Source organism: Pogona vitticeps, chromosome 3 (assembly GCF_051106095.1).
Source record: "Pogona vitticeps strain Pit_001003342236 chromosome 3, PviZW2.1, whole genome shotgun sequence".
Taxonomy (NCBI): domain Eukaryota; kingdom Metazoa; phylum Chordata; class Lepidosauria; order Squamata; family Agamidae; genus Pogona; species Pogona vitticeps.
In genome coordinates, this window is record NC_135785.1 from 6,952,630 (window position 1) to 6,979,119 (window position 26,490).

The 26,490-nt window shown below is 47.4% G+C and overlaps 3 protein-coding genes across 4 annotated transcripts in view; 2 read left to right on the top strand and 1 right to left on the bottom strand.

Annotated features, from left to right (window-relative positions):
* VWA5B2 (von Willebrand factor A domain containing 5B2) overlaps positions 1-5,672 on the top strand; it is a 63,099-nt gene extending 57,427 nt beyond the window's left edge. For both annotated transcript variants that reach the window (XM_078389754.1, XM_078389755.1), the window contains exons 21-22: positions 1,276-1,381; positions 2,422-5,672. In XM_078389754.1, coding sequence (XP_078245880.1) covers positions 1,276-1,381; positions 2,422-3,093 — 778 coding nt within the window. In that variant the 3' untranslated portion in view covers positions 3,094-5,672. The remainder of the gene's footprint in view (positions 1-1,275; positions 1,382-2,421) is intronic.
* Positions 4,691-14,916, bottom strand: ALG3 (ALG3 alpha-1,3- mannosyltransferase). Its single transcript, XM_078389756.1, has 9 exons — positions 14,639-14,916; positions 13,294-13,393; positions 13,044-13,191; positions 12,072-12,232; positions 9,758-9,878; positions 7,679-7,884; positions 6,524-6,601; positions 6,221-6,364; positions 4,691-5,110 (listed from the first exon to the last, which is right to left on the bottom strand). The coding sequence occupies exons 1-9, from the start codon at positions 14,841-14,843 to the stop codon at positions 4,939-4,941; spliced, it is 1,335 nt and encodes a 444-aa protein (XP_078245882.1). The 5' UTR covers positions 14,844-14,916; the 3' UTR covers positions 4,691-4,938.
* Positions 14,917-16,888: 1,972 nt separating this feature from the next.
* The window catches only part of EEF1AKMT4 (EEF1A lysine methyltransferase 4), a 32,565-nt gene continuing 22,963 nt past the window's right edge, over positions 16,889-26,490 (top strand). The window contains exon 1 of the mRNA XM_020815777.3: positions 16,889-17,253. Coding sequence (XP_020671436.3) covers positions 16,926-17,253 — 328 coding nt within the window. The 5' untranslated portion in view covers positions 16,889-16,925. The remainder of the gene's footprint in view (positions 17,254-26,490) is intronic.

The window sequence follows — 26,490 nt, forward strand, 5'->3', positions numbered from 1 at the left end:
AGAATAGTGGCTTGATCAATAGATATTACTGGGAGGCTAATCTGACCATAAGCAACAGCACAGCAAAAGGAAAGAATGGAGTGGGCAGAATATATAAACAGGGGCCTGGACACATGCAGTATATAAATGTGAATGTGATTTACTTACTTGTTTCTACTAGTGATGGAAAGGTTATTTTTCTTTCTTTCGTTCTTTAAAGAGCTGATTCAGACCACTGAATCTCTGCCCGCTGATTATGGGAAATGTGGCCCTGTTGTTTTGAGATTTTACACCAGACGTAGGCAAAAAGGTAGCATAAGAATCAAACCACAGAAAGCACCCTGCTCCCATTTAGAAGCTGATGGCCCCTTTCCCCTCCAGGGACTAGATTTCCTCAGAGCCGTGAACCTGAGCAAACAGGCTTCCAAATACAGTGGTGCCTTGCTAGACGATGATATTCCGTTCCACTGAAATCGCTGTTTAGCGAAATCATTGTCTAGCGAAAAGCATTTCCCCATTGGAATGCATCGCAAAAAGCCAATGTCTAGCGAAAAAACTGTCATGCGGGGTAACTGTCTAGCGAGGCACCACTGTACTGTAAAAGCTTATCTGGGATTCCCACTGACCAGTCACAAAAACAAAGCAAGTTAATTTTCAAGATTAGGAGGTGAGAAAATCTGGAGCTGGGGCAGAGGTCTTTGACCTCTTAAGGGACTTCTTCAAGTCCTAATTTGACCCCGGAGATGTGTGTTCTGCGCCCTCAAGTCAGAACTGATAGGTAAATGAGTTATTTTAAGGAGTGGTTTCACCAGTTCCATTCCTCCAGTGAGTTTCCACGGAGAGCGTTGGGTGAGGAAGAACTAAAGCCACCGACTTCTAAACTTCAGTGTTCAGAATTCTGTACCCTTTGCCTTGGTGAGGTCATATCTCCCATGGCAGACAGATCTAGTCACATAACTGGCGAATCCTTGCCGGAAGCTAAATGGAACCTTCAGGTATTGAAGCATTATATCTTCACATAGTAGATAAAACAGGAGAGGCATAAGATGGCCGCCTGGCTTTCGTTGGCCAAGTGGGCTAACTGCTGTAAGAAACACAACCTTAGACCACACCAGCTGGGAATTCCAGATCTCATTAGACTTCGGTTCCCATTGCCCATCATCGTCAGCTCTGTTGGCTGTGGCAGATGGGAGTTCCACCCAACTGTACTCTCCAAGGGCCACCATTTGCCCTCCACAACACAGACCTTGGGTATGATCCTGATTTTTTTTTTAACTGGGCGATCTTTGTCTGCAGATTCAGCATCAGACGGGGACAAGGGTTGGCGCTGCGCCCACAGTGTCTGACCCCTGAAAGCGAGCTCCCGCCTTCCGACATGGTCATCCAAGACTACCTCCCACTGGTAAGGATCTCCTCCTTTCTTCCCACACCCACCCCGGTAATAGCACCCTATATTTTTGTGGGAGGGAATCATACATCCGTTGCCCAACCTATCTGGCCTTCTCCTGATGGTGTGGCTTGGAGGCCAGACTGTGTAAAGGCACACCCTTCTGTGTGATAGTAATATACTCGTCGTCTAGTCGTTTAGTCATGTCCGACTCTTCGTGATCCCATGGACCAGAGCACGCCAGGCCCTCCTATCTTCCACTGCCTCCCGTAGTTGTGTCAAATTCATCTTGGTTGCTTCGATGACACTGTCCAACCATCTCATCCTTTGTCGTCCCCTTCTCCTCTTGCCTTCACACTTTCCCATGGATTGCTGCCTTGTTGTGGCGAAGGGGCTTGAGTAACTCAGAGAAGATATGGGCTATGCCATGCAGGGACACCCAAGACGGACAGGTCATAGTGGAGAGTTCTGACTAAACGCAATCCACCTGGAGCAGGAACTGGCAATGCCACTCCAGTATCTTTGCCAAGAACGTCCCATGATCAGAAACAAAAGTAATATACTAGAGACTGGGGTTCTCTACGTATTTTGGACGAAAACTCCCATCATCACCAGTTAGCATGGCCAGTGGTTACTGAGACCCTCTTGATTGCCTTAGCATTCAGACTCACAAATTAAGCCCATGTTTGTTTTCCAGTGATCAGCTGCAGAACAATACTAACAACCCTGTGCCCTCAAGTCAATTCTGATGTATGCCCATTCGGGTTTTTAAAGGTAGAGAAGACCCAGACGTGGTTTCCCCATCCCTTCTTCTGCAGATGCCCTGGGAAGGCATACCAAATCGTAGACAGGGGTTTCATCTTTTCCCACTTAAGGGAATGTTTCTTCTAAATAGGCATGACATGTCAAGTTTGACCTTGAGGTGAATTGGAAGGGTCTACGCAAGAGCTTGAGAACTTGTGGAGGAAAAACTTCTCCTAGGTTGTGACTCAAGTCCTACCAACGGCCAGGTCCGTTCTCAAGGACACCCAGCTTTCTCAATATCTACCCAACAGGTGCAGCTCCAGCAGGCCCCCGGCATGTTCCAGCTGACGGAGAGCTTTGCCGACGTCGTTCAGATCCCCCTGGACCGCTTGCGCCGGGCCTCTCCCTACGCCTCCCATCGTGCCAGTCTCAGCCCGGCTTCCAGCACTTCTCCCTGGGCGTTGATTGCCAAGACCAGCCCGAAGCCCTCCGGCGGCAGCTTGCCTTCCCCAGAGGGAGGAGGGGGAGAAGAAGAAGAAGCAGTTGGGATGTGCCGGGAGAGGGCCGCGGCGGAGCTGGGCTCGCCGCACTCCCACAGCACCTGCTCCGAAGTGCTCAGTTCTGCCGTGTGGGCCCAGGCGGACAGCGGGCGGGGCTCGGAGACAGACGCCTGCGACCATTCTCCCGATGGGAGCATCAGCCTGCAGGAGGCCGGGCCGGACGCCGAGGAGGGAGACCTCGAGAGCATGAGCTGGGCCACGGCGGTGGCCCTCGCCTGGCTGGAGCATTGCTGCGCTGGGTTCTTCGTAGAATGGGAGCTGCTGGCGGCCAAAGCCGACGCCTGGCTGAGGGTGCAGCCGTTGCCGGAAGGGGTGGATGTGGCTGCCCTGAAAGGGGCCGCTCACCAACTCTTCCTGCTGCTCCGCCACTGGAATGAGAACATCAAGCTCAATATGCTGTGTTACAGCCCCAGCAATGTGTGAAGGAGCAGGGGGGGGGCGGCTGCTAAGCCTCTGGCGTCATCGGTGCTGATAGAAATCCTACACAGTCAGCCTGTTATTTCAAAGCCAAGAAACCTCTGCCCTCAACCCTGTAGTTCCGTATTAACTGTTGTGTTTGTTTGTTTGTTTTTCAAAATACAACCCAAGGCAGACGATGCATTGCGGATCTTTGGGCTACCTCAGGTAGCCAGGTACATTCTCGAGTGCTCTCTACAGAGCATACGCCTTTGAAAATCTGACCAAATTAGGGGTGTTTACGATCCTAAAATACATTTCTAGGGTGTATGAGAGCAGTTTTCAAACTGGAAACCAGGGATTCCTGTAGGAAAAGATTCACAATGCTGGGCAAAATGCCCCAAAGCCAGCCGTCTTCGATGCTCAGCCACAGAAGAGTCCGGGGTACATTCCTGGGCACTGTTTCAATAGTCTGTTTCATGTCTGCCTGGAAGCTACTGACCAAATGCACTCCAAAATCTGTCCCAAAGAGAGAAAGTTCATGGCCACAACATGGAGGGTTTCCTTGGCAAACAAACTAATATTGCAAGAGCTTTCTGCATGTCAGATGGTCAGGCAGTCCAGACACAGAACATGGTCTTTTACCATTTCCTTGGCATAAGTCTACGAAGCCACCTTATATTTGATTGAACCCGTAGGTGTTTTATCATGTATTGTCCACGCTGACAAAACCCTCCAGTGGGTCAGAGGGAGCCCAACCTTTGGGAGCACAGAGCACCAAATCTGGAAACTTCTGTGTGGCCATGTTCTAACGCTTAACTACATCTTGTATCAGGGCTTGGATGAAGCCCCAGTGACTTAAGGTGAAAAAATGGGTGCTTCAGAAATAAATATCTCCCCAGAGAGCACTTTCTGGACCTAGAATATAAAAGCAAATTAAACCGACGGAGCTGCATCCATTGACTTGGCGCAAGATACTTGGTTTTGAAGATTTTTGAAGGCCACAATGCAAACATTTGGGGGACAAACGCACAAAGCTAGAAGGAAAGTCCGCATGGAGCCTAGAGGTGGGACTCACAATGGGGTCCTGAAATAGGTTGTTGCGGTGTGGCTCGCTCCTGTTCAGAACACCAGTCAGTCAGGCATTCGTTCTGGATGTTCCATTCTCTGTTGCCAGCGGAAATGTCGGTAAGCATACATACTCCTCTCTGGGTTGTTTAACAGCGATTGCCCCCTTGGAAGGATCCCTGATTTTGAAAAGGACTTATGCAAGCATGCCAGTACCTCCCTTTTGATTCTTAGTGGCCTTTTTTCGGTCGCTAGCTCCAGCGTTTCAAGTTCTTTCTTAAGAGGAATGATGTGCCAACGGGGGAAAGGAACATTTCCTCCCCTATCTGTGGCGTCTCCTACTTCATCCCCATTTCCACCTCTCTTCCTCACCACCCACAGAGAGATTTTAGCATTCTGTGTTCAGGCTTTCCCCCCATAGCTGGGAGGCTTAGCAACCTCTGTTCCCCCTACAGTATTTAAAATATCCTGATTTTTCTAAGACACTACTCCCTAAGGCAATGCATTAACTGCAGCTAGGAGAGAAAATGCAAAATACAACAGGCCAGAGGCCCCCTGCCAGCCACCAGCTGCTTTTATTGAAGGCATCCCACATCGCCACAGGCTGGCCGGTGGATGGTATGCTTTCCCGCACGTCCACCCTCCAGTCAAAGCAAAGCAGGGCCAGAAGGGCCGATACCGGAGCGACAGACTGTAGGAGGTATCAGACACTGATCATCCTCGGCTCTCCCAGAAGAATGTCCAACCCAAGCTCAGACGATCTCACGCTGACGTCCACGGACAGAGGCCATTCCCATCCAGTTCTTACTCTGCCTTTCTCAACGGTTTCTTCTCTTCTTGAGGCTCCGAAGAGGACACCGTCCCATACCACAGTTGCAGGAGGATGATGCCATGACACACGTGGAGGGACGCTGAGCTATAAACTGTTGACGGGTATGTGTTCCAGGAGAGCTCAATCAGACCTAGGAGAAGCACCCTGCAGGAAAGGAAGGAGAAGCCGGCCATTGTTCTGAGATTTTGGCAGAAGCCACTCAAAACGCCTTAAAAGGCTGTGCGCAGAGATACCTGCCCAGCGGGAGAAGTGTCAAGTTTTTTTGCTCCCCTACTTCAGGGGAAATCCTGATATACCCAGACACGCTTTATGACATATGTAGGGTTACTGGATCTGTCGCCCCATAGTTCATTTCGTCTGTCTCCCTTTAGAGGTTAAGTCAAATAGGGACCATTTTCTATAACCCGGTACTTCAGAACCCTTTGGGGTTATATAAACACAGGTCAGGGAGCGTGGGTTGCTAGTTCCATGTTTTACCCTTTTGTACACTTCTTCCCCTTTTTAAAAACATTTGTAAAGCCATGTAAACTATCCTGTCTTTGTCTGTATTTTCTGCATTTCGTTCCCCTCTTGTCTTTATGGCTGACCATCCCGCTCCTGTCTTATATATGCCTACCTGCAACTCAGGATAAACTTAATGTATCATGATGAAGTGGGCTGTATTCTGTGAAAGCTTATGCCATAATAAATTTGTTACTCTTCAAGATGCCATGAGGCACTTGGTCCATTTCCTAAAAATGTAAGGGCGTTAAGACTCAAATTCATTTTTTTTTAGTTTTAATTTCGAGATGGCAGGGACCTTTTCTCTAAGTAACTTGGATAACGTGTGCAGACATGGCCATTCTCCCTTATCTAACTTTAAGTGCAGCTGACAGCTATGTCTCTTCACACAAAACATAACCTTAATCATAGGAAGAAAATAGTCATCTCAGATTTCAGTTGAAGATCAGGAAAAACTTCCTAACTGTTAGAGCAGTACACCAGTGGAACCAGTGACCTCGGGAGCTGGTGAGTGCTCCGACACTGGAGGCATTCAAGAAAAACTCAGATCATCCCCTGGCAGATATGCTTTGATTGTATTCCTGCCTTGAGCAGGGGGTTGGACTGGATGGCCTTGTAGGCCCCTTCCAACTTCACTTTTCTATGATTTCTATGAGGCTGGTGTGTGTGAAGAGATCCAGAGATACCGTGAAGGTTCCCCCCCGCCTTTTCTGTGTCCTTCTGGGGAGCTTCTGGGGCCGTGAAGGTACATACCTTAAAAGATGAGCGAGCTTCCTAGGAGGCGAACACCAGAGCAAGTAGGGCAGTGTGTGAAAATACCAGACATAGAACTGGTAGTGTAAGGAGCGGCTGAAGCAAACCCCAATGAAGTTGGAGGTGAAGAGAGCCAAGACGATCTGTGGCTTTCCATTAAGGATAGATAGGCACAGAGCTCAAGGGACGTCTAACACTTCCCAGGGAGGTGCTCAACCAAACCTCCGGTGCAGTTCCCACTTCAAGCCCGAGATCCAAAGGGGGCCTCACGTCGTCCCCTCGCGCCTCTGTGGCAAAAGGATATGGTTGGCCGAGAGGGGCTGAGGAACGGTCTTCCTCTCTGGTGGATCCTTCAGCAGCGATAGGATGCTTTCGTCAGACCTGGGGAGAAAGGAAGCAGAACAGTTTAGATCCATAAGACATGGCCTTCTTCCCTGACCAGGAGGTCCACCTCCAAGACGTTTCTACTACAGTCGGCTGCTCTCTGTTACCAAAAAGATTCTGGGTGACGTCTGTCTGCCTGTAGTTATCAGCTCCCTTGTGATGATGAAACGGAGAATGTTGCTCAAACTTTTTGAGGGTGCCTCGTCCTCCGCCCTGCCATGTCCTACCTTTCTGGGTCTGGGAGGAATTCTCCTTCAGTCATACTGACTAGCCATCTGGGGCTCTGGAGACATTTCCCCCGAAGCAGGAGATGAAGCTATTTGCACAGCAAGGAGAGATGGGGGCAAAGAGGCAACATCCCAGGAAGTGAGACTCTCTAGGCCATGCTGGGTGCTTGAAGGCCTCAGACGCAAACCCTCTGGGTAAGCCATACAAGTAACTTAAAATTAAAAAGGTGATCGATACAAGCTGAAATTCTACAGGGCCAAAGTTCCATTTTAACTCCCTCAACGTTTCTCGCACTGGACACACCATCATGCCAGGATCAGAAAGGGAGAAGCAAACTCTAACCCATATGCAACAAAAATGTGTTTCCTAAAACAAAAATGTGTTTCCAGACTAGAGATGGGCACAAACCGGTTTGTCCCAGTTCGTCAAGGTGGCAGGACAGGCGCTGCTGCTCCACTTCCCTGCCTCCTCAGCCGACCCGCCACTCACCAGGCCAAGCTTGCTTGCTTTTCTTCCCCACCTCTTCAGCTAATCTCCCAGTCAGGAGCAAGAACAGAGACTTCTCTGCCCCGCCCTTTTCTCTGATTGGAGGATCAGCTGAGAGGGTGGGGCAGAGAAACCTGAGCTGCTGCTGGGACCGGAAGATCAGCTGAGGTGGTGCAGAAAGCTACCACGCTGGGCCTGGCAAGTGGCTGACTGAGCTAGAGAAAGCAGGGAAGGGGAGCAGCACCGGCTGTGCTGCTGCTTTGATAAACTGGGACGAACCGGTTCTTGCCCATCTCTAGAGATGTGTGCCCCTTCCATTCTGACTGTCTTGTAAACATAGGAGCAATGCTGCCAGCTTACCTGTGCCACCTGTTCAGTGCAAACAGCACCAGAACGGTCAAGTGGGTGATCAGCAGGGCCAAGTGGAATGCCCGATGCTGGAAAACCTCTTCTGGCAAGAACCTCCAATTCACTGTCCATTTGAAAAGGAACTGACGGCCGAGGTCAAAGGAGCGGGTCAGGTATCCCATAGGATTTACCACCAGGAAGGGCAACCCCAGAGCCACCTGCAAGAAATACTTGGATTCTGAAACCCTCTTATTAAAAGCTCTATGTCTGTGGCCCTTCTGACGGCTGGGGCTGACCCTTGCCAGACTCTGCAGGAGAATGTGTCAGCTGAGGTGGCTGCCAGATGCTTCAGTCTCCCAGTCTCCAAGCAGAGGCATAGCTATTCATACTGACACGAAATTCCACCCATTTAGAAACAGGTAAACAAAACAGAATCATAGAATCATGAAGTTGGAAGGGGCCTCTAAAGCCATGGAGTCCAATCCCCTGCTCAAGGCAGGAATCCAACTCAAAGTAGACCTCTGACAGACGGTTGTCCAATTTTCTCTTGAATGCCTCTAGCATAATTGGTTCCATTGTCTTACTACTCTAACAATGAAGGTTTTTTCCTGATATTCAGCTGAAATCTGGCTTCCTGTAGCTTGAGCCCATTGCTATGTGTCCAGAACTCTGGGATGACGAACAACAGATCCTGCCCCTCCTCTGTAGGACAGCCTTTCAAGTAGTTGAAGAGTGCTCTCCTATCTCCCCTCAGACTTCTTTCCTCAAGGCGAAACATGCACAGCATTTCTAGCCAACCAATTCTTAAGGCTGTAAATTAACTCTGCATGTTCACAAGCAAAGGCTTCCCTTTTAATTTTGCCAGAATCGCTGTCTTCTCCCATTGTTGCTGGAGAGGCCATTTGCTTGACTGCCTCTTCAGAAATCAAACTTTCCTCTCCCTTTAAAAAATACAACACAAGTGAGACTCTGCATTTGTTTTTGCCACTGTGCATTGTTTCAGAAGCCATTCATAATCACCTCGATGGATAAAATCCATCGGCAATTGGGCAGTCACACCAAACCTCTTGGCCTACCCAGACATTCTTGGCATATCTTATTCCTAAATTGTTTACAGCTGCCTTGGGTCCTTTTAAGGGGAAAGGAGGAGTAAAAATATTTTAAATAAAGAAACAAGAAAAAGAAAAATTGATTGGAACATGTAAGGGTCGATAGGATGACACAGAAAAAAACACAACAGATGGACAGAAGCCCAATCCTACATAATCACATGAAGTCCCATCTAAACTCTCTTATTTCTAGGCTTTGAACCAAAGTCCTGTCAACGTGTTTAAAAATTCATCAGGTCTATGTTTTTGTTTTAAAGCAATACTATTTAAAATGCTGCTAATGTGTTTATAAGGGATCAGAACCTTTGGCTCTCTGAGCGTTTGGCCGACAGCTCACACTCTTCTCTTTCCATGAGTCCTGTGGCTCAGACTTACAGGACTAATAGAACACTCAAGGATTCCCTAGCCTGGCGGTATATATTCATATTCCTGACACCTAAGCAGGTTCCCAAATCCCTCTGGACAGCTCTTTCTCCCATCTTTACAGCACTGGATGGTGAAAGAACTCAAGTCCCACATGTTTAAACTAGAAATGTGCAGATCGGTATTTCGGGATGACAATTTCTAGAATGGCCCAGGCAGCTGTCGTCCAGAAACATTGATTTGCACATCTGTAAACCACTGACAGGGAAGACTGAGATGGAATAAGAGGTTGTAATGCAGTGGAGAATACAGACATTACAGTCAACACAGCAGGAGCTACATCAGGAATGCCTTAAGCCCCATTTCTGAGAGCAAGGGAGTATATAAGTTGGAAAGGGACACACATTAAGGGATGGAGTGGAACGGTCATTTGGTGTTTTGCTACTTCCCCGAAGTCAGCCTGTCCGGCCAGGTATGGCTTCCTTCGACTGGCACCATCTTTTCCGAGCCCTACCACCAGAAATCCTTCCAACCGGAGATGTTAGGGACCACATCTGGGCCTTTCTGCCTGCAAAGGAGGTGTTCTTGCTCTGAGCTACAGGACGTCCTTTCTCCTTACCTGCAGGAGGGCACAGATGGCAAGCTTGGGAATGGCCCGGAGAAGGCCAAAGCGCCGCAGGAGAAGGAAAAGGAGACCCGGTGCAAAGAGCAGAATGTTCATTTTCACAGACACAGCTAGGCTGGAGAAGGGGAGAAAAAAACAGAGGTTGCAGGGGCCTGCTGTTAGCACAAGGTTGATTCTGATCCCCACTGCCGTGATCTACCGCTACTGTTATTGAACACTAGTAAAGCATCAGCAGCTGGCTGTGTGGCTATATGGAAAATAAACAATTCGGTCTTTCTCTGTAAAGTTCACACCCTTAACCTGGATAAGCAAGAGCATGGCCAATGGAAAGGTGATATTGGTGATGATGAAATAAGGGAGAGATTGCCATGCCAAAGTAAGATGAGCTACTTCCAGTGGCTCAGGAAAAGCTATGCTGAAGAAGTAGATCCTAGGAAGGGCTCTGGAAGGAGAAAAGGATGGTCACCTTTTAAACAAGAATAGAAAACCTTTGAAGAAAGAGAATCACAGGGCAAATCAGGCTAAGAAAGGCTGGATTCACAAGGAACAAAAGAAGTGAGGGGGAAAAGACACAGGGAAAAGGAAGGAAAGACCTTGGATGAGGGGAGAAAGGAATGGATCAGCTGAACTGGCTGATTATAAAAAATAATCTGAGATCAGGGTGAGCAACGTCTAGCATTCCAGATGGTGTTGGATGACGAATCCTATCAACCCTAAGAAATATACGTAACAACTGATGGGAAGAGAAAAAATATGGCCCACTCGTATCCTGAGAACTCCAGCTACTAGATTTTGACTCAGGACAATTGTATATCTTTCAGCAAAGGATGGGAGCCTAAGAAATTGGTTAAATAGGGGAAAGCAGGATCAGAGCTTGGGGGCCTGGAGACATTTCTGCATCTTTTCTCGTCCTCTTGCATCTCATAATCCCATCCTATCTTTGTTCTTCTCATTTCTGCCTTCTCCTGCCCCACCTCTTTACCACAATTAAAGGATTTCCTTTGACCTTCCTTCACTACATTTTGTCTTCCATTCCACTGGTCTTTTTCTCAGTATGAACTGTTACAGTAAATATAGGTGCTTTGACGTTTCACGTCTGAGTTCTCTTTGGGAAAATACTGGGGAGTGACGAGTGGAGGTCATGGGCTGAAGTTTCTTATGATTCCCAAAGATTATCTTGGAAGAGGAGGCAACTTGGATCCAAAGTAACGGGAGGGAAACAGATGCCCTTAATGACAGGAGATGAACAGAAAGATTAGGTTGATTTGTTGGAGAGATTGAAATCTGGTGAGCTGAAATTCGGATGCTTTTGGCTGGACTTCGTGGGATCCTGATAATAGAACTTTGTTGACTTTCTGCAGGAAAAAAAAAGGCTAACTCTGCCATAGCCATATTTTAAGCTTTTGGATTTAAAGTGGTAGGAGTAGAAAATGGTACAAAATATAGATAAGGAATGGCAGTTTAATATACAGAAATTAATAATTTCAGGATTCCAGAAAATAAATGAACATCTTTGCCAGTTAGAAAATTTGATGAAAGAGAAATCATCAGATGGTGAAATACAGCTATGTAAAAAGGTAAACATTTCAGAACAGCGTCCACTGCGTAAGGTACCAAGCAATATAGATGGGGTAAAGAGCCATCTAGTGATTCATTTAAATACTGCAGTCAGAAAATGTGAGATTGAAAAATTGATGGTTGTGCCGGATGCATCCTCCTCTCTCAAAAATTGGAAGAAAGCAGAATTAGGGAAACAAGAGGAGTCTATTGAGAAAGTAGGAAATGAGAAAGAAATAGAAAAGGACTCAGATGTGCTTAATAGTTTTTTAAGCCAAAAGAATTTAATATACAAATCGAGATGGGTCTCAGACAGTGTTGGAATAACATAGATGTTAAATAGAAAGCGGGCAAATGAATTATATAAAAAAAAAGAGTTAAGAATTGTTGCCTTGCAATATGACTTGATTGGATGATGGCATATTATGTGTTCTGCTATCCCCCCCAACCCTAACCCCTTCCCACCCTTTCACCCCTTCCATCCCCCCCACTGCCTTTTGCCTTTTGTATTCCTTAATAAAAAAAAAATAAACCCATGAGTTCAAGCTTATCAGACATTAAAAGCTTGGATTAGAAAAAAAAAAAAAAAGAAGAGGGACCAAGATGTCTGATCTGTAAAGGGCTAAAGGAAAACAGCATTATCTGTTTGAGATACACCCCATAAAGAAACAGGGGGGTTTCTACAAGTCCCTACTTTACACCTTTTAAAAATCCTACTTTTTAGGAGGGTTTGGTTCAAAGAGGGTCTCACCTGAAGCAGAAGCATCCCCAGGACCAGTGCTCCTCCAGAAAGAGGTTGATAGCCAGGAAAAGGATGGCCATGGCCACCGGGTCATTGAAGAGGCGCAGGATGAAGATGGAGTGAATGCGGTAGGAAGCACAGCACATGAAGAAGAAAACGTAGGGAGGGACCTGCAGGAAAAGGGGCAATGAGTAAATCAGACACCCTTGGCATGGCTGCAGTGCCAGCTCAAAGCGATTCGAGCGGCTGCTGTTCCCATTCCACAGCTCCTGTCACCTGATCTACACACAGACAGCCTGTATTGGTTCATGGGACCTACCAAAAGTGGAGGCTGAGAGTGGAGCCCAGCAGAGAGAGCTCAGTTTCTCCGGCCACTGAGAAGACAACTTTGCCCTTTTAAGCAGAAACTGCACAAGCTTTGAATTATAGCCACGAGCATCTTGCTTTTCCCCTCCACTTCAAAAACACCACATTAGAGTCTCAGGATTCTGCTTGACATGAGAGCAAGAACAATTTCACAAAAATGACAAGGAGCGCCTGTACCATTCATTCGTCGGAGGTCACTCATTTAAAGGGGCGCCATAACTAAGGAATGACTTGATGGCCCATAACAACAGCCGCCATTCTTCGACAACAAAGTACATTTATGCAAACGATCAGCACGAAAGCTTTGTGTACTCATAAAAGTATGTGTTCTTAGCAGCTAATATCCAAGTTTGCAGCATCACTTTAGACTGGCTTCAGGCCCGCCTTTTAAAAAATGCAACTGTGTAAAGTGCCATGTACACCAAAGGCTCTATATTCAGAAGAAACGAGCCGCCTAAGCCGCATCCAGTTCTATAGTTCTTGACTCTAATTTGAAGCCACTTGCTTTTGCTCTTCACTTTCAGGCCATACAAGATCCACACTGAGGGTCTGAGACTGTAACAGGAAAAAAAGATTTATTCAGGACTTCCTTGAGATACTGTAGCAGTTACTGACCTTACTGGTTCGGCTGTAGATGCGAAAAACAAGTAGCAGCGTGGTGAGGTAAAGGGCAGAGAAAAGGTACTGAGCCAGCCGGATGTTGGTGCCATGATTAGTGACATAATAGAGACCCAGGAAAATGTAAACAAAGCCAGCGGGGTACCTGCAGGGAGAAAAAGGGAATGGAGAGAGGAAAGAAGACCACGTGCCCCACCCACACCCTAGTTTGAGAAGATGCTTCCCCCTCTCTAGGAGATGTACTCACACAAGTGGGCCAGTGTCCCCCTTCAGTTGAGTGTAATCCAGGGTCCCATTGACAACACCCTCCACCTCATCCATATAGGCTTTCCAGTCAATCTCTGTATCTGTGGAGAGAGCCCATGAGAAGCAGAAGTGTAAATATATACTCTATATAGCTGCTGGAAAGGGGGGAAAAAGCTAAAAGAAGAGCTTAAAAATTATTTATGCTCTGTGGATTTCATCATGAGTCTCCCAAGTTCATATAACAAGAAACCACTCGAAAAACATGCTGAGGGCTTTTCCAATTCTGATAGGAATCCTTTCCATGTCCTCTTGCTATAGCCTGGTGGTATTTCTGAATAAGCTTCAAGGGACTTTTATTTTAGTTTGCTTTCAGTCGATGGTAGTACAGGTGGGTGTTTGTGGAGTGTTTCATATTTCACCACTTTCTAGGGAAAACCACCATTGAACACGTTCCTGCCTTAAGCACGGGGTCAGACTCCATGGCCTTACAAGCCCCCTTCCAACTCCACGATTCCATGATTCTGTGAACTGTCATTTCCTGTGAGATGGGACAACCTGAAACTCTTAAATCGAGAAGACAATTTTCAAAGAGGGAGCTGTGTGAATCATCTCTGTTTTCCATTTCTCAGAGAGATTTTCAATTTCTTTTTTTTTTTTTGTATACTTATTGATCTTTGCCTTTATATGGCCTTACCAGGAGGCCCCTTTGCCTTATGCAAGATGCCTCCTAATTCGCTGTTCATTGTTTTTTTAAAAACATCGCTTTTGCCTGAGGCTAAACCACCCTGATGGACTCTCCTCAAACACAGTCTTTCTTTGTCCTAAGCCGCCTTCGGTCCTTTTCAGGGAGAAAAGCGGGGTGAAAAAAATATATTTCAAATAAATAAATGCAAGAAAACCAGAAGCAAAGTCTTTTTTTTTATCCTGACAATCAACGCGCTAGTCCTCAAGACGTCCCGGCGTCCTCCCCCGCTGCTCAAGAGCTCTGGTAGGACTTCAGGCACCTTCTTTACTTCTCCATCCCTCCTCCTTTGCCCTTCTGGACCTTGTTTTCCAGTCCTCTGCTCACAAATCATCATTATCATCATCAGCAGCAGTCCCCCCCCCCCTCGACGCGGGCATTCCTCCCCATAGGACGGATGGCTGCCCCCCAATTCCTACACACACACACACACACACACACACACACACACACACACACACACACACACACACACACACACACACACACACACACACACACACACACACACACACACACACACACACACACACACACACACCAGATCGCCTCATTTCCCCCCCGGGGGGCCTCCAAAGGGACGTGGGGGGGTCCCCTCACTCACATGCCACCCTCTGTATGACCCAGTGGTTGACCCCCACTTCGGCCAAGCAGAGGCAAGCGGCCACCAGCGGGGTGTACTGGGGCTCGAACAGCACCAGGTGCTTCTCCTGCCAAGCTCGGCGCAGGATCTGGCGCAGGAAGGGCGGCCCGCCCGGGAGCCCCGGCCCCACCGGCCCCTTCCTCTTGAACCCGGACCCCGGAGCCATGCTCGGGCCGCCGCCTGGGGGGCTCGGTCGCTCTCCCTGACAGCTGGTGCCACCGCCAAAGCGCTCCCCCGCGCCCGCGCACGCCCCGCCGGTGCCGTTCCGGCCCTGGGCCAGCAGCGCCCCCTGCTGCCGGCTCTCTCGAGGTCCGCTGTGGTCCAGCCTGGAGAGCCTGACAGGCAAAAAACTAACTAACTAACTAACTAACTAACTAACTAACTAAATAAATAAATAAATAAATAAATAAATAAATAGACCAAAACAGACAAAACAACAACAAAACCAAAATCAGAAATGAATGAATGTAGGAAAGAACGAATGAATGAAAAGATCAAAACGGTGACACCAGAAAAGTGAACAGTTCTATTTTCTTAGATGTCATCTTTGGTGGACCAGGCCACTTCCTCAGGCACAAGAGAAAGCAATTTAACCAGGTTGAGATTCAGGTAAAGGTAAAGGTTCCCCTTGACATTTAGTCCAGTCATTTAGACTCTAGGGGGTGGTGCTCATCCCCGTCTCCAAGCCGTAGAGCCGGTGTTTTGTCCAAAGACAGTTTCCGTGGTCACGTGGCCAGCACAACTAGACACAGAACACTGTGACCTTCCCACCAAGGTGGTACTTATTTATCTATGCACATTTGCAAGCTTTCGAACTGCTAGGTTGGCAGGAGCTGGGACAAGTGATGGGAGCTCCTTCCATCGCCTGGATTCGACCTTACAACTGAGATTCAGACGTGGAATCAAAATGGAGAGATCAAACTAGAGATCCGGGGGGTGGGGTGGTAAGAAAGGCCGTGGGTGGCCTTGGATCTGCAGGCATTTCATTAAAGCTTGTGCTGTAAAGAGTGTGAGAATCTGGGTCATAAAATAACAGGGGCGGAATAACGTGAATGTTTGAGTTTCTGCCACTGTTCCAACACAAAGCAGAACTGTCAGAATATCGAAAGCAGCAGAAAACATGGAGCAGAGATCAAGCAGATGAGAGAGCACAATCTTAGACCCTTCCTGTGTCTTGTCTGCTTCCAAGAAAGCAAGTATATGATTGGGCTCTAAAGAGCACAGGGTTTGTTGTTGTTTAGTCATTAAGTCGTGTCCGACTCTTTGTGACCCCATGGACCAGAGCACGCCAGGCAATTCCTGTCTTCCACTGCCTCCTGGAGTTGGGTCAAATTCATGCTGGTAGCTTCGATGGCACTGTCCAACCATCTCATCCTCTGTCGTCCCTTCTCCTCTTGCCTTCACACTTCCCCAAGATCAGGGTCTTTTCCAAGGAGTCTTCTCTTCTCATGAGTATTGAGGCCTCAGCTTCAGGATCTGTCCTTCCAGTGACAGCACAGGGTTTACGTGTGTATTAAACATGGAAGATAAAGGGTACAATTGGAACCCAGATCTCAGGTTCATCCCAGAACCAATCAAGATAGAAATAACAGAGGCAGGGGGTACAAATGCTTTTAGGTCGTGCCTTGTGTAGAACCAGGGGTTTATTCCTTTTTGAAAATCAGTGGTTCCACTTTACCATTAGATGCTGCTTGTGTAATAAACACTGTTTTTATTTTGAAACCGTGTGCAAAAATCAGCCTTGTTTGCCAGATAATCTATCGGCCACTTTTTCCGGGGCCGGCTGATCCTTCCTTCCACTTCAGGAGACAAAGGCCAAAGTGCTCAGAAACCAGCAAGAGTCTTTCCTTATCCTTTTCAGACCATGAAATAAAACCTTCAAACGGCTTCAGTTAGCAGAATACAACAACAGAGTTTTAGACTTGGAAGGCATTCCAGAGGCTGCCCTATCTTGAGCACACCAGGGGGGAAAGCAAGATTCTCTCAGGGGAGGGGGGGGAAACACCCAATAATGCTGGGGGAAGTCGAAGGCAGTAGGAAAAGAGGAAGGCCCAATACGCGTTGGAGTGACTCCTGAAAGGAAACCCCAGGGTGGAGTCTGCAAGAGCTGAGGGAGGCCGTTTTTTCGGGGAGCAACTTGACGGGCGGTAGCACCAGCCACGTGTTTCCAGTGGGAGGCTTTTCGGCGTGGCACTCGTCTCCTCCAGGAAATGACGACCGGAAGTTCCACGTGTTTTTTTTTCCCCCGATGAAGACACGTGGGTGGCCCTTCGATTCGGCGGGGGTCTCTTCGCTCTTCCTGTCCTCCCGCTTTCCTTCCTTCTCCCCCCACCCGCCCCAATGCCCCTTCCGGCTCGCTCCGCTCTGTGGTCGGTTCCAAGGGGGGAGAATAAGCATGGAAAAGCCCCGGCAAAGGCAGCGGCCCGAGTCTAACGCTCAGTACCGGGACCGAGGTTTCTGGGAGTCGCGCTATCGGGTGGAAGGGCCCGAACCGGCGGAGTGGTTCGGGGGCTTGGAATGCTTTCGAGAGCAGCTGGAGGCGGAGCTGAAGCCGGGCGACCGGATCCTCGTGCTGGGTGAGAGCCCCCGTCCTCTCCTCCCTCCCTCCCTCCCTCCGTGCGCCCTGCCTTTGGTCTGGTGTGGGCGGGCAACCCCTTTGGCCCATGCAGCGTTCCCTAGATATCATAAAACCAAAGGATCATGAAGCTGGAAAGGGCCTATAAGGGCCGTCGAGTCCAACCTCCCACCCCACCCCCTATCTGCCAGGGGGTTGTCTGGATTTCCCTTGAAAGCCTCCAGCGCTGGAGTGTTCACCACCTCTCGAGTTCATGGGTTCCACTGTCCTACTGCTCTAACAGTTAGGAAGTTTTTTTTCCTTATACTTAGCTGAAATCTGGCTTCCTGTAATTTGACCCCATGGTTCTGTGTCCTGCACTCTGGGATGATCCACAACAGATCTTGCCCTTCCTCTGTATTTGAAAAGTGCTCTCCTATCACCCCTCAGCCTTCTTTTCTCAAGGCTAAACATGCCCAATTCTTTCCTCGTAAGGCTTGGTTTCCAGCCCTTCCCACATCATCCTTATCATCCTCCTCTGAACTTACTCCAGTTTGTTAGCATCCTTCTTAAAGTTGGGCGTCCAGAACTGTACAGAATACTCAAGATGAGGCCTAACCAGTGCTGAATAGAGGGGGACCAGCACCTTGCAGAGGGACGTGGTGGCGCTGCGGGCTAAACCGCAGAAGCCTCTGTGCTGCAAGGTCAAAAGACCAAGCAGTTGCAAGATCAAATCCACGCGACGGAGTGAGCGCCCGTTGCTTGTCCCAGCTCCCGCCAACCTAGCGGTTCGAAAGCATGCAAATGCGAGTAGATCAATAGGGACCACCTCAGTGAGAAGGTAACAGCGTTCCGTGTCTAAGTCGCACTGGCCATGTGACCACGGAAGATTGTCTTCGGACAAAAAACGCTGACTCAATGGCTTGGAAACGGGGATGAGCACCGCCCCCTAGAGTTGAACACGACTGGACAAAAATTGTCAAGGGGAATCTTTACCTTTACCTTTAGCACCTTGCCGGATTTGGAAGCTATACTTCTATTAACACAGGCTGAAATAGCATTTACCTTTTTTGTTCCCGCATCACGCTGATATGTCAGACTGCAACTTACATATTCCTTGTACTGTTGTTCTACCTGAGCCAATACAACTGGTTCTAGCAACGTCGCAGGAGTTGCCAGAACGACACAAACTGCCTTCGGGACTCCAGCTCCAGATTTTGCCTCTAGGTTAACTCCTGAAGCCTTTTCCATCAGTGGATATAGCCACAAGGCAGAGTATATTGGCTCTTGCCTTTCCATTGGACCATTTCAGCAATGTGGAGAGGGGGGATCTGCTGCTTGGGTAACAGCCTATCCTCCATATTACTTTACCCAGGCTTCATGCTCTGGAGAGGACGCTCCTCGATTCAGAGCATGTTACCATAGTCTCTCGAGACTGAAGGATGCCTATGCTATGTTCTACCTGAGAGAGGACCCCAAGGCAGCATACAAATATTTAAAATAATTAATTAAAAGCAAGCCAATTAAGATTTAGAAGTACAGAAAAACTTTTAAACATTGTTTTAAAACTGTAAAAATTCAAATCATCTCCCTATTTCAGTTCTGCCATTCCCAGGTAATAGGTCTATATACACATATGACTGTGGTTGACTTGACTTTTGTCTCTTCCTCCAGTGAAATTTGTGATGAAAATACTTTGCCAAGTGGTTGTGTCGGTCAGTGATTGAGGGACTGAAAAGAATGCTCTACAGAGGTGAACTGGATCTCTGTGGTTCGAAGAGCTCAAAGGCTGCTAGGGTATTAAAAGCCAAAGTAGGGAAGAACTGGGGTTTCATGAAGTCAATGAATACGTTTGCGAATACATCAATGAATACAGTTAAGGTTTTTGTTCAGTTGCAAGGACAGATGTGTCGTTGAGTCATTCATTGGCTCTGTCCATAGGTAGACTTTGTTCAGGATCAGATACTGTGCTACCTACATCATTGAGTCTGAACAAAGATACCAGCGACTAAAACAGTGGAGTTGGAAGCACACTTTAAGGCCACCCAGTCCCACCTCCTGTTCAAGCAGGAATCCTAATCAAAGCAGATCTCTGACAGATGGTTTCCCAGTTTTCCCTTGAATGCCTCCAGCCTCGGAAGGCTCACCATCTACCGAAGTCATGGGTTCCACCGTCGTAGTGCTCTAACAGGTAGGAGTTTTTTTCCTGATATTCAACAGAAATCTGGCTTCCTGTAATTTGAGCCCTTTATGATGTGTCCTGCACTCTGAGATCCTACCCTTCCTCTCAATGAGTGCCTTTCAAGTATTTGAAAAGTGCTATCCTATCTCCTGTCCATTTTAGTTCACTGATGCCCAGGATGTCGATGTTTATTCTTGCCATCTCCTGTTTGACCACCTCCAGCTTCCCAATGTTCATAGATCTTACATTCCAGGTTCCTATGCAGTATTTTTCTTTGCAGCATTGGATTTTCCTTTCACTTCCAGGCACGTCCACAGCTGAGCGTCCTTTCGGCTTTGGCCCAACCACTTCATTAGCTCTGGAGCTACTTGTACTTGTCCTCCGCTCTTCCTCAGTAGCATGTTGGACGCCTTCCGACCTGAGGGGCCCATCTTCCAGCGTCATATCTTTTAGCCTTTTGTTTCTGATCATGGGGCGTTCTTGGCAAAGATACTGGAGTGGCTTGCCATTTCCTACTCCAGGTGGATTGCGTTTAGTCGGAACTCTCCACTATGTCCTGTCCGTCTTGGGTGTCCCTGCACGGCATAGCCCATAGTTTCTCTGAGTTACTCAAGCCCCTTCGCCACGACAAGGCAGCAATCCATGAAGAAGAAATTCAAGCTTAGACTGAAGAGATTAGGAAAAACCACTGGGCCACTCAGGTATAATCTAAACCAAATCCCTTATGAATACACAGTGGAAGTAAAGAACAGATTTAAGGAACTCGATTTGGTGGACAGAGTGCCTGAAGAACTTTGGATAGAGGCTCGTAACATTGTCCAGGAGGCAGCAACGAAAACCATCCCAAAGAAAAGGAAATGCAAGAAAGCAAAGTGGCTGTCCAAGGAAGCCTTAGAAATAGCAGAGAGGAGAAGGGAAGCAAAATGCAAGGGAGATAGGGAAAGTTACAGAAACCTGAATTCAGACTTCCAAAGAATAGCAAGGAGAGACAAGAAGGCCTTCTTAAATGAACAATGCAAAGAAATAGAGGAAGATAACAGAAAAGGAAAGACCAGAGATCTGTTCAGGAAAATTGGAGATATTAGAGGAACATTTTGCGCAAAGATGAACATGATAAAAGACAAAAATGGGAGGGACCTAACAGAAGCAGAAGACGTCAAGAAGAGGTGGCAAGAATACACAGAGGAATTATATCAGAAAGATGTGGATATCCCGGACAACCCAGACAATGTAGTTGCTGACCTTGAGCCAGACATCCTGGAGAGCGAAGTCAAGTGGGCCTTAGAAAGCTTGGCTAACAACAAGGCCAGTGGAGGTGATGGCATTCCAGTTGAACTATTTAAAATCTTGAAAGATGATGCTGTTAAGGTGCTACATTCAATATGCCAGCAAGTTTGGAAAACTCAACAGTGGCCAGAGGATTGGAAAAGATCAGTCTACATCCCAATCCCAAAGAAAGGCAGTGCCAAAGAATGCTCCAACTACCGTACAATTGCACTCATTTCGCACGCCAGCAAGGTTATGCTGAAAATCCTCCAAGGTAGGCTTCAGCAGTATGTGGACCGAGAACTCCCAGAAGTACAAGCAGGATTCCGAAGAGGCAGAGGAACTCGAGACCAAATTGCTAACTTGCGCTGGATTATGGAGAAAGCCAGAGAGTTCCAGAAAAATATCTACTTCTGCTTCATTGACTATGCGAAAGCCTTTGACTGTGTGGACCACAGCAAACTATGGCAAGTTCTTAAAGAAATGGGAGTGCCTGACCACTTTATCTGTCTCCTGAGAAACCTATATGTGGGACAGGAAGCAACAGTTAGAACGGGTCATGGAACAACTGAGTGGTTCAAAATTGGGAAAGGAGTACGGCAAGGCTGTATATTGTCCCCCAGCTTATTTAACTTATATGCAGAATACATCATGCGGAAGGCTGGACTGGAAGAAACCCAAGCCGGAATTAAGATTGCCGGAAGAAATATCAACAACCTCCGATATGCAGATGATACCACTCTGATGGCAGAAAGTGAGGAGGAATTAAAGAACCTCGTAATGAGAGTGAAAGAGGAGAGTGCAAAAAACGGTCTGAAACTCAACATCAAAAAAACTAAGATCATGGCCACTGGTCCCATCACCTCCTGGGAAATAGAAGGGGAAGATATGGAGGCAGTGTCAAATTTTATCTTCCTGGGCTCCATGATCACTGCAGATGGAGACAGCAGCCCTGAAATTAAAAGGCGCCTTCTTCTTGGGAGGAAAGCGATGACAAATCTGGACAGCATCTTGAAAAGCAGAGACATCACCTTGCCAACAAAAGTCCGAATAGTCAAAGCTATGGTTTTTCCTGTCGTGATGTATGGAAGTGAGAGCTGGACCATAAAGAAAGCAGACCGCCAAAGAATTGATGCCTTTGAATTGTGGTGCTGGAGGAGGCTCTTGAGAATCCCCTGGTCTGCAAGGAGAACAAACCTATCAGTTCTAAAGGAAATCAACCCTGAGTGCTCACTGGAAGGACAGATCCTGAAGCTGAGGCTCCAGTACTTTGGCCATCTAATGAGAAGAAAAGACTCCCTGGAAAAGACCCTGATGTTGGGAAAGTGTGATGGCAAGAGGAGAAGGGGACGACCGAGGATGAGATGGCTGGACAGTGTCTGCGAAGCAACCAACATGAACCTGACACAACTCCGGGAGGCAGTAGAAGACAGGAGGGCCTGGCGTGCTCTGGTCCATGGGGTCACGAAGAGTCGGACACGACTAAACGACTAAACACACACATCCTATCTCCCCTCAGTCTTCTTTTCTCAAGGCTGAACACGTCCAGTTCTTTTAATCTTTCCTGATCAGTCTTGTTCTCCAGTCCCCTGATCATCCTTGTTGCCCTCCTCTGAACTTGCTCCATTTTGTCAGCATCCTTCTTAAAGTATGGTGTCCAGAACTGGACACAGTACTGAAAAGCAACTTGTTTTTCCTTAGGTGTGGAACTTTAGGTGTGGAACTTGCAGTCCCCTGGACTGCAAGGAGAACAAACCTATCTGTTCTAAAGGAAATCAAACCAGAGTGCTCCCTGGAAGGACAGATCCTGAAGCTGAGGCTCCAGTACTTTGGCCATCTCATGAGAAGAGAATACTCCCTAGAAGAGACCCTGATGTTGGGAAAGTGTGAAGGCAAGAGGAGGAGGGGACGACAGAGGACGAGACGGTTGGACAGTGTCATTGAAGCGACCAAGATGAATTTGACACAACTACGGGAGGCAGTGGAAGACAGGAGGGCCTGGCGTGCTCTGGTCCATGGGGTCATGAAGAGTCGGACACAACTAAACAACTAGACAATGACGTGGAACTTTACACTTATCACTGTTAAATTTCATGCCTCCTTTAAGGAGATCATCAGAATTCTTAGAATCGGGCAGATGGGAAAGCCTTCTTCAACTGGATGGATGCTCTGGATTACAGACCGTCATCCTCTCTAGCCTGCCTGGCTCTGCTTCTCCATCATGGCTGTCTTCGAAATGCTCTTAGCAGGCACTAGAGGGCAGTGGTGGCACACGGGTGGTCCCCTTGTACGTGACAGGTGATGCAGAAGCAATATCAGAGTATGTTCTCCAGGGAAAGCTGGCACCAGCACATTCTCTTTCCTCAGCAACAGAGTACCTTAAAACAGTTGAGGATGCAAGCAGAGTGGGAAGCCTGCTGCAAGGCTTGGTTTCTGTTGACAAGCTTTGTCTGATCTGGCATTTAAAACCATTTGGTTACTAGAATGTGCACAGACCTGTTTACCAGCAAGCAGATTATGAGCATCTCACTAGATACAGAACAAATTTGGAAGTGGATACACTCATTACGACCATCTCCATAACCGCCACCCACCACGCCATTAATAAAATCTGGAAAACTAGCTCCCTCTGTATCATCAAATGTGGTGCAGATCTTTTGTAAAGTTAATAGCTCTCATTTGCCTGTTCTAAAGCTTTAGCATCAAGTTGCTGCAACTGCTTTTTTGTGGCATGTCTGATGAAGAGATCTGTGATCTCAAAAGTTTGCATAGATTTGTGTGCCATTTTGATAGCTCTTCTGAAAGTTTTGGCAGAGTATGGGTCTTGGGGTGCGCTGTTTCTGTATGAGATTGTTTTTGAAGCACTGTATTGGCTGCTGAAATAAAAGCAGAAATAAAAGCGGCCTTGGATTCCCTCGCCTCTGGCAAGGCACCTGAGAAGGATAATATTGAGCTGTATGAAATCTTTCCTGGAGGGAAGGTGGAGTACCACAGGACATGAAGAATGCAAACATCGTCACATCGTATAAGAACAAAGGAGATAGGGGCGGCTGCAGTAACTACCATGGCATCTCTCTTCAGCATTGTAGGGAAGCTACTTGCCTGTGTTATGCTGAAGAGGCTCCAGGTGCTTGCAGACAGAGTCTATCCAGAATCACAGTGTGGATTTTGAGCTAATAGATCCACCACTGACATGGTATTCTCCCTCCAACAGTTGCAGGAGAAATGCAGGGAACAACAGCCACTCTTTGTGACCTTCTTAGATCTCACAAAGGCCTTTGATTTGGTTAGCAGGGAAGGCCTTTTAAAAATACTTCCCAAGATTGGATGTCCACTTCGTCTCCTTAACATCATCAGGTCCTTTCATGAGGAAATGAAGGTCACTGTAGTTTTTGATGGCTCAACATCAGATTCCTTTGGCATCCAAAGCGGAGTGAAACAGGGCTGGGTCCTCACGCTGACTCTGTTTGGGATCTTTTTTGCTGTCAAGCTGAAGCAGGCCTTTGGAACTGCAACAGAAGGTGTCTATCTCCGGACTAGATCAGACGGAAAGCTCTTTAATCTCTCCAGATTGAGAGCGAAGACAGAAGTCCAAGTGAAATGCATGTGGGACTTCCTCTTCGCAGATGATGCAGCCATTGTTGCCCACTCTGCTGAAGGCTTCCAACAACTCATGAATCGTTTTAGCGAGGTCTGCCAAGACTTTGGACTAACAATCAGCCTGAAGAAAACACAAGTCATGGGCCAGGACGTGGACTCACTTCCCTCTATTACCATATCCACACAAGAATTGGAGGTTGTTCATGATTTCGTGTACCTTGGCTCAACAATCTCTGACACCCTCTCCCTAGATGTCGAGCTGGATAAACGCATTGGCAAAGCAGCTAACATGTTCTCTAGACTCACAAAGAGAGTTTGCCTTAATAAGAAGCTGATGTCTCTAGAGCCCGTGTCCTGAGCACACTCCACATTTTTGGTGTCACCTGACAGGACAAAGTTCCAAATAGAGTAGTCATAGAACGAGCTGGAATTTTTAGCATGTTTTATACATTACTGAGACAGCGACATCTACTTTGGCGTGGGCAAGTCATGAAAATGGCTGACGGTCAGATTCCAAAAGATCTCCTGTATGGAGAATTAGTGCTGGGGAAGCACCTCAGAGGGAGACCACAGCTGTGATACAAGGAGATCTGGAAGCGGGATCTGAAGGCCTTAGGAGTGGACTTCAACAGATGGGAAACCCTGACATCTGAGCGTTCAGCCTGGAGGCAGACGTTGCATCACGGCCTCTCCCAATTTGAAGGAACCCTTGTCCAACAGGCCGAGGAAAAGAGGCACTCCCGAAACCAGCAAAATCAGGGAGCCGGACAGGGGACAGATTGTATTTGTCTTTAGTGTGGAAGGGATTGTCACTCTCGAATTGGCCTCCTCAGCCACACTAGACGCTGTTCCAAGGCCTCCATACAGAGCACGTTACCATAGTCTCTTGAGACTAAAGGGTGCCTAATCTAAAATTGGCTGCTAAGGAAGAGGAGGAAAGAGCATAGCTTAAGAAAGTTATTGTGTCCCCCCATCAAGATGTTTCTGATTTATGGCCACTGATAGCATTTCATTGTGTTGTGAGGTAGTTAAAGGAGTGGTTTACTATTGTCTCTCCAAGCATTTTCATTCCTTGGTAGGGATTTGAACCCAGGTCTCCTGAGTCCTAGTTCAACACTCCACTCTCTATATCACACTGGTTCCCAAACAGGAAGATAGAAGGTTTGAAATGGAAGCCTTCTAGGCCTTATCAATTGCCAGAAGTTCTTTGGATCAGGGTAGTGGCATGTGATGACCGACACCCCAAAGAACCAACAGAAATTGTTTTTTTAAAAATTGAAAACAATTTGGCCGTGGAAATCCTGGGGATCGGGAGGGAGTGTTTTTGCCATGTTTTGAGGGGCCCCCAGCACTTCTGTCCCACTTCTTCCAAGGTTTTTTTTAAAAAAACATACTAGCCACTAGAGGGCATTGTGCTTCTTTCTCAATTTCTTTTAAAAAAATGTTTTTTGAAAGAAAGAATTTTGAGGAATGGGAATTAGGAAAGCTCGTGCAGCGCTCCAAGGTCCAACACAGAGCTGTGTAGATGGGACCTGTGGATCTTGGCAGTTGCAACCTTTGTATGAAGGAGACAGGAGTACCTCAGAGGTCATCACCGTACACGCTTGTTTCTTTCTCTGTAAGCTATTGAGTTAGTTGCTGGGGGTGGGATTCTGAGCTTCAAGAGGCAGATTGTGTCTTACATTGTAAGAGGACAACACGTATTGGAGGTCTCTACATCTGGGGCTCTGGCGGATTCTGTGGTGAAGAACCATACGAGAAAAGTATGAAAGAACCAGGCGTGTTTAGCCTTGAGGAAAGAAGACTGACGGGGAGGTAGGGGAATACTTTTCAAAGACCAAAAGTTGTCATATAGAGGAGGGGCAGCATCTGTTCCCAACCATCCCTGAAGGCAGGACTCCAGTTATAGGAAGCCAGACTTCAGTTGAATATCCGGAAAAACTTCCTAACTGTTAGAGTAGTACAGCAGATGGGACCAGTTTTCTTCGGGAGGCTTGTTGGTCCTACTTTGACTTGGATCCCTGCGCTTAACAGGGTCTTGTAGACCTCTCCCAGCGCCATGATTCTACTATTCGAACAGTATTTTTTGTTTTGAAGATGAACCCTTGCACGTCAGGTGGATTCTTTATATCAGCTGATGCTGAATTTTGTGCCTGTGTTTCAGATTTTAAAATAACCTTTGCTTCTTTTGGGAAGGCAGCAAATGATGTA

Bases quoted from the DNA above. Each gene is read 5' to 3' on its own strand.
- ALG3 (XM_078389756.1), bottom strand. From the start codon at position 14,843: ATGGCTCCGGGGTCCGGGTTCAAGAGGAAGGGGCCGGTGGGGCCGGGG. The intron at 12,233-13,043 runs GTCAGTAACTGC...CTTTTCCTGCAG, and splicing joins TCTACAGCCGAACCAGTAAG to GTCCCTCCCTACGTTTTCTT. The intron at 6,365-6,523 runs TATCCTTTTGCC...TGGAAAGCCACA, and splicing joins CAGCCCCTCTCGGCCAACCA to GATCGTCTTGGCTCTCTTCA.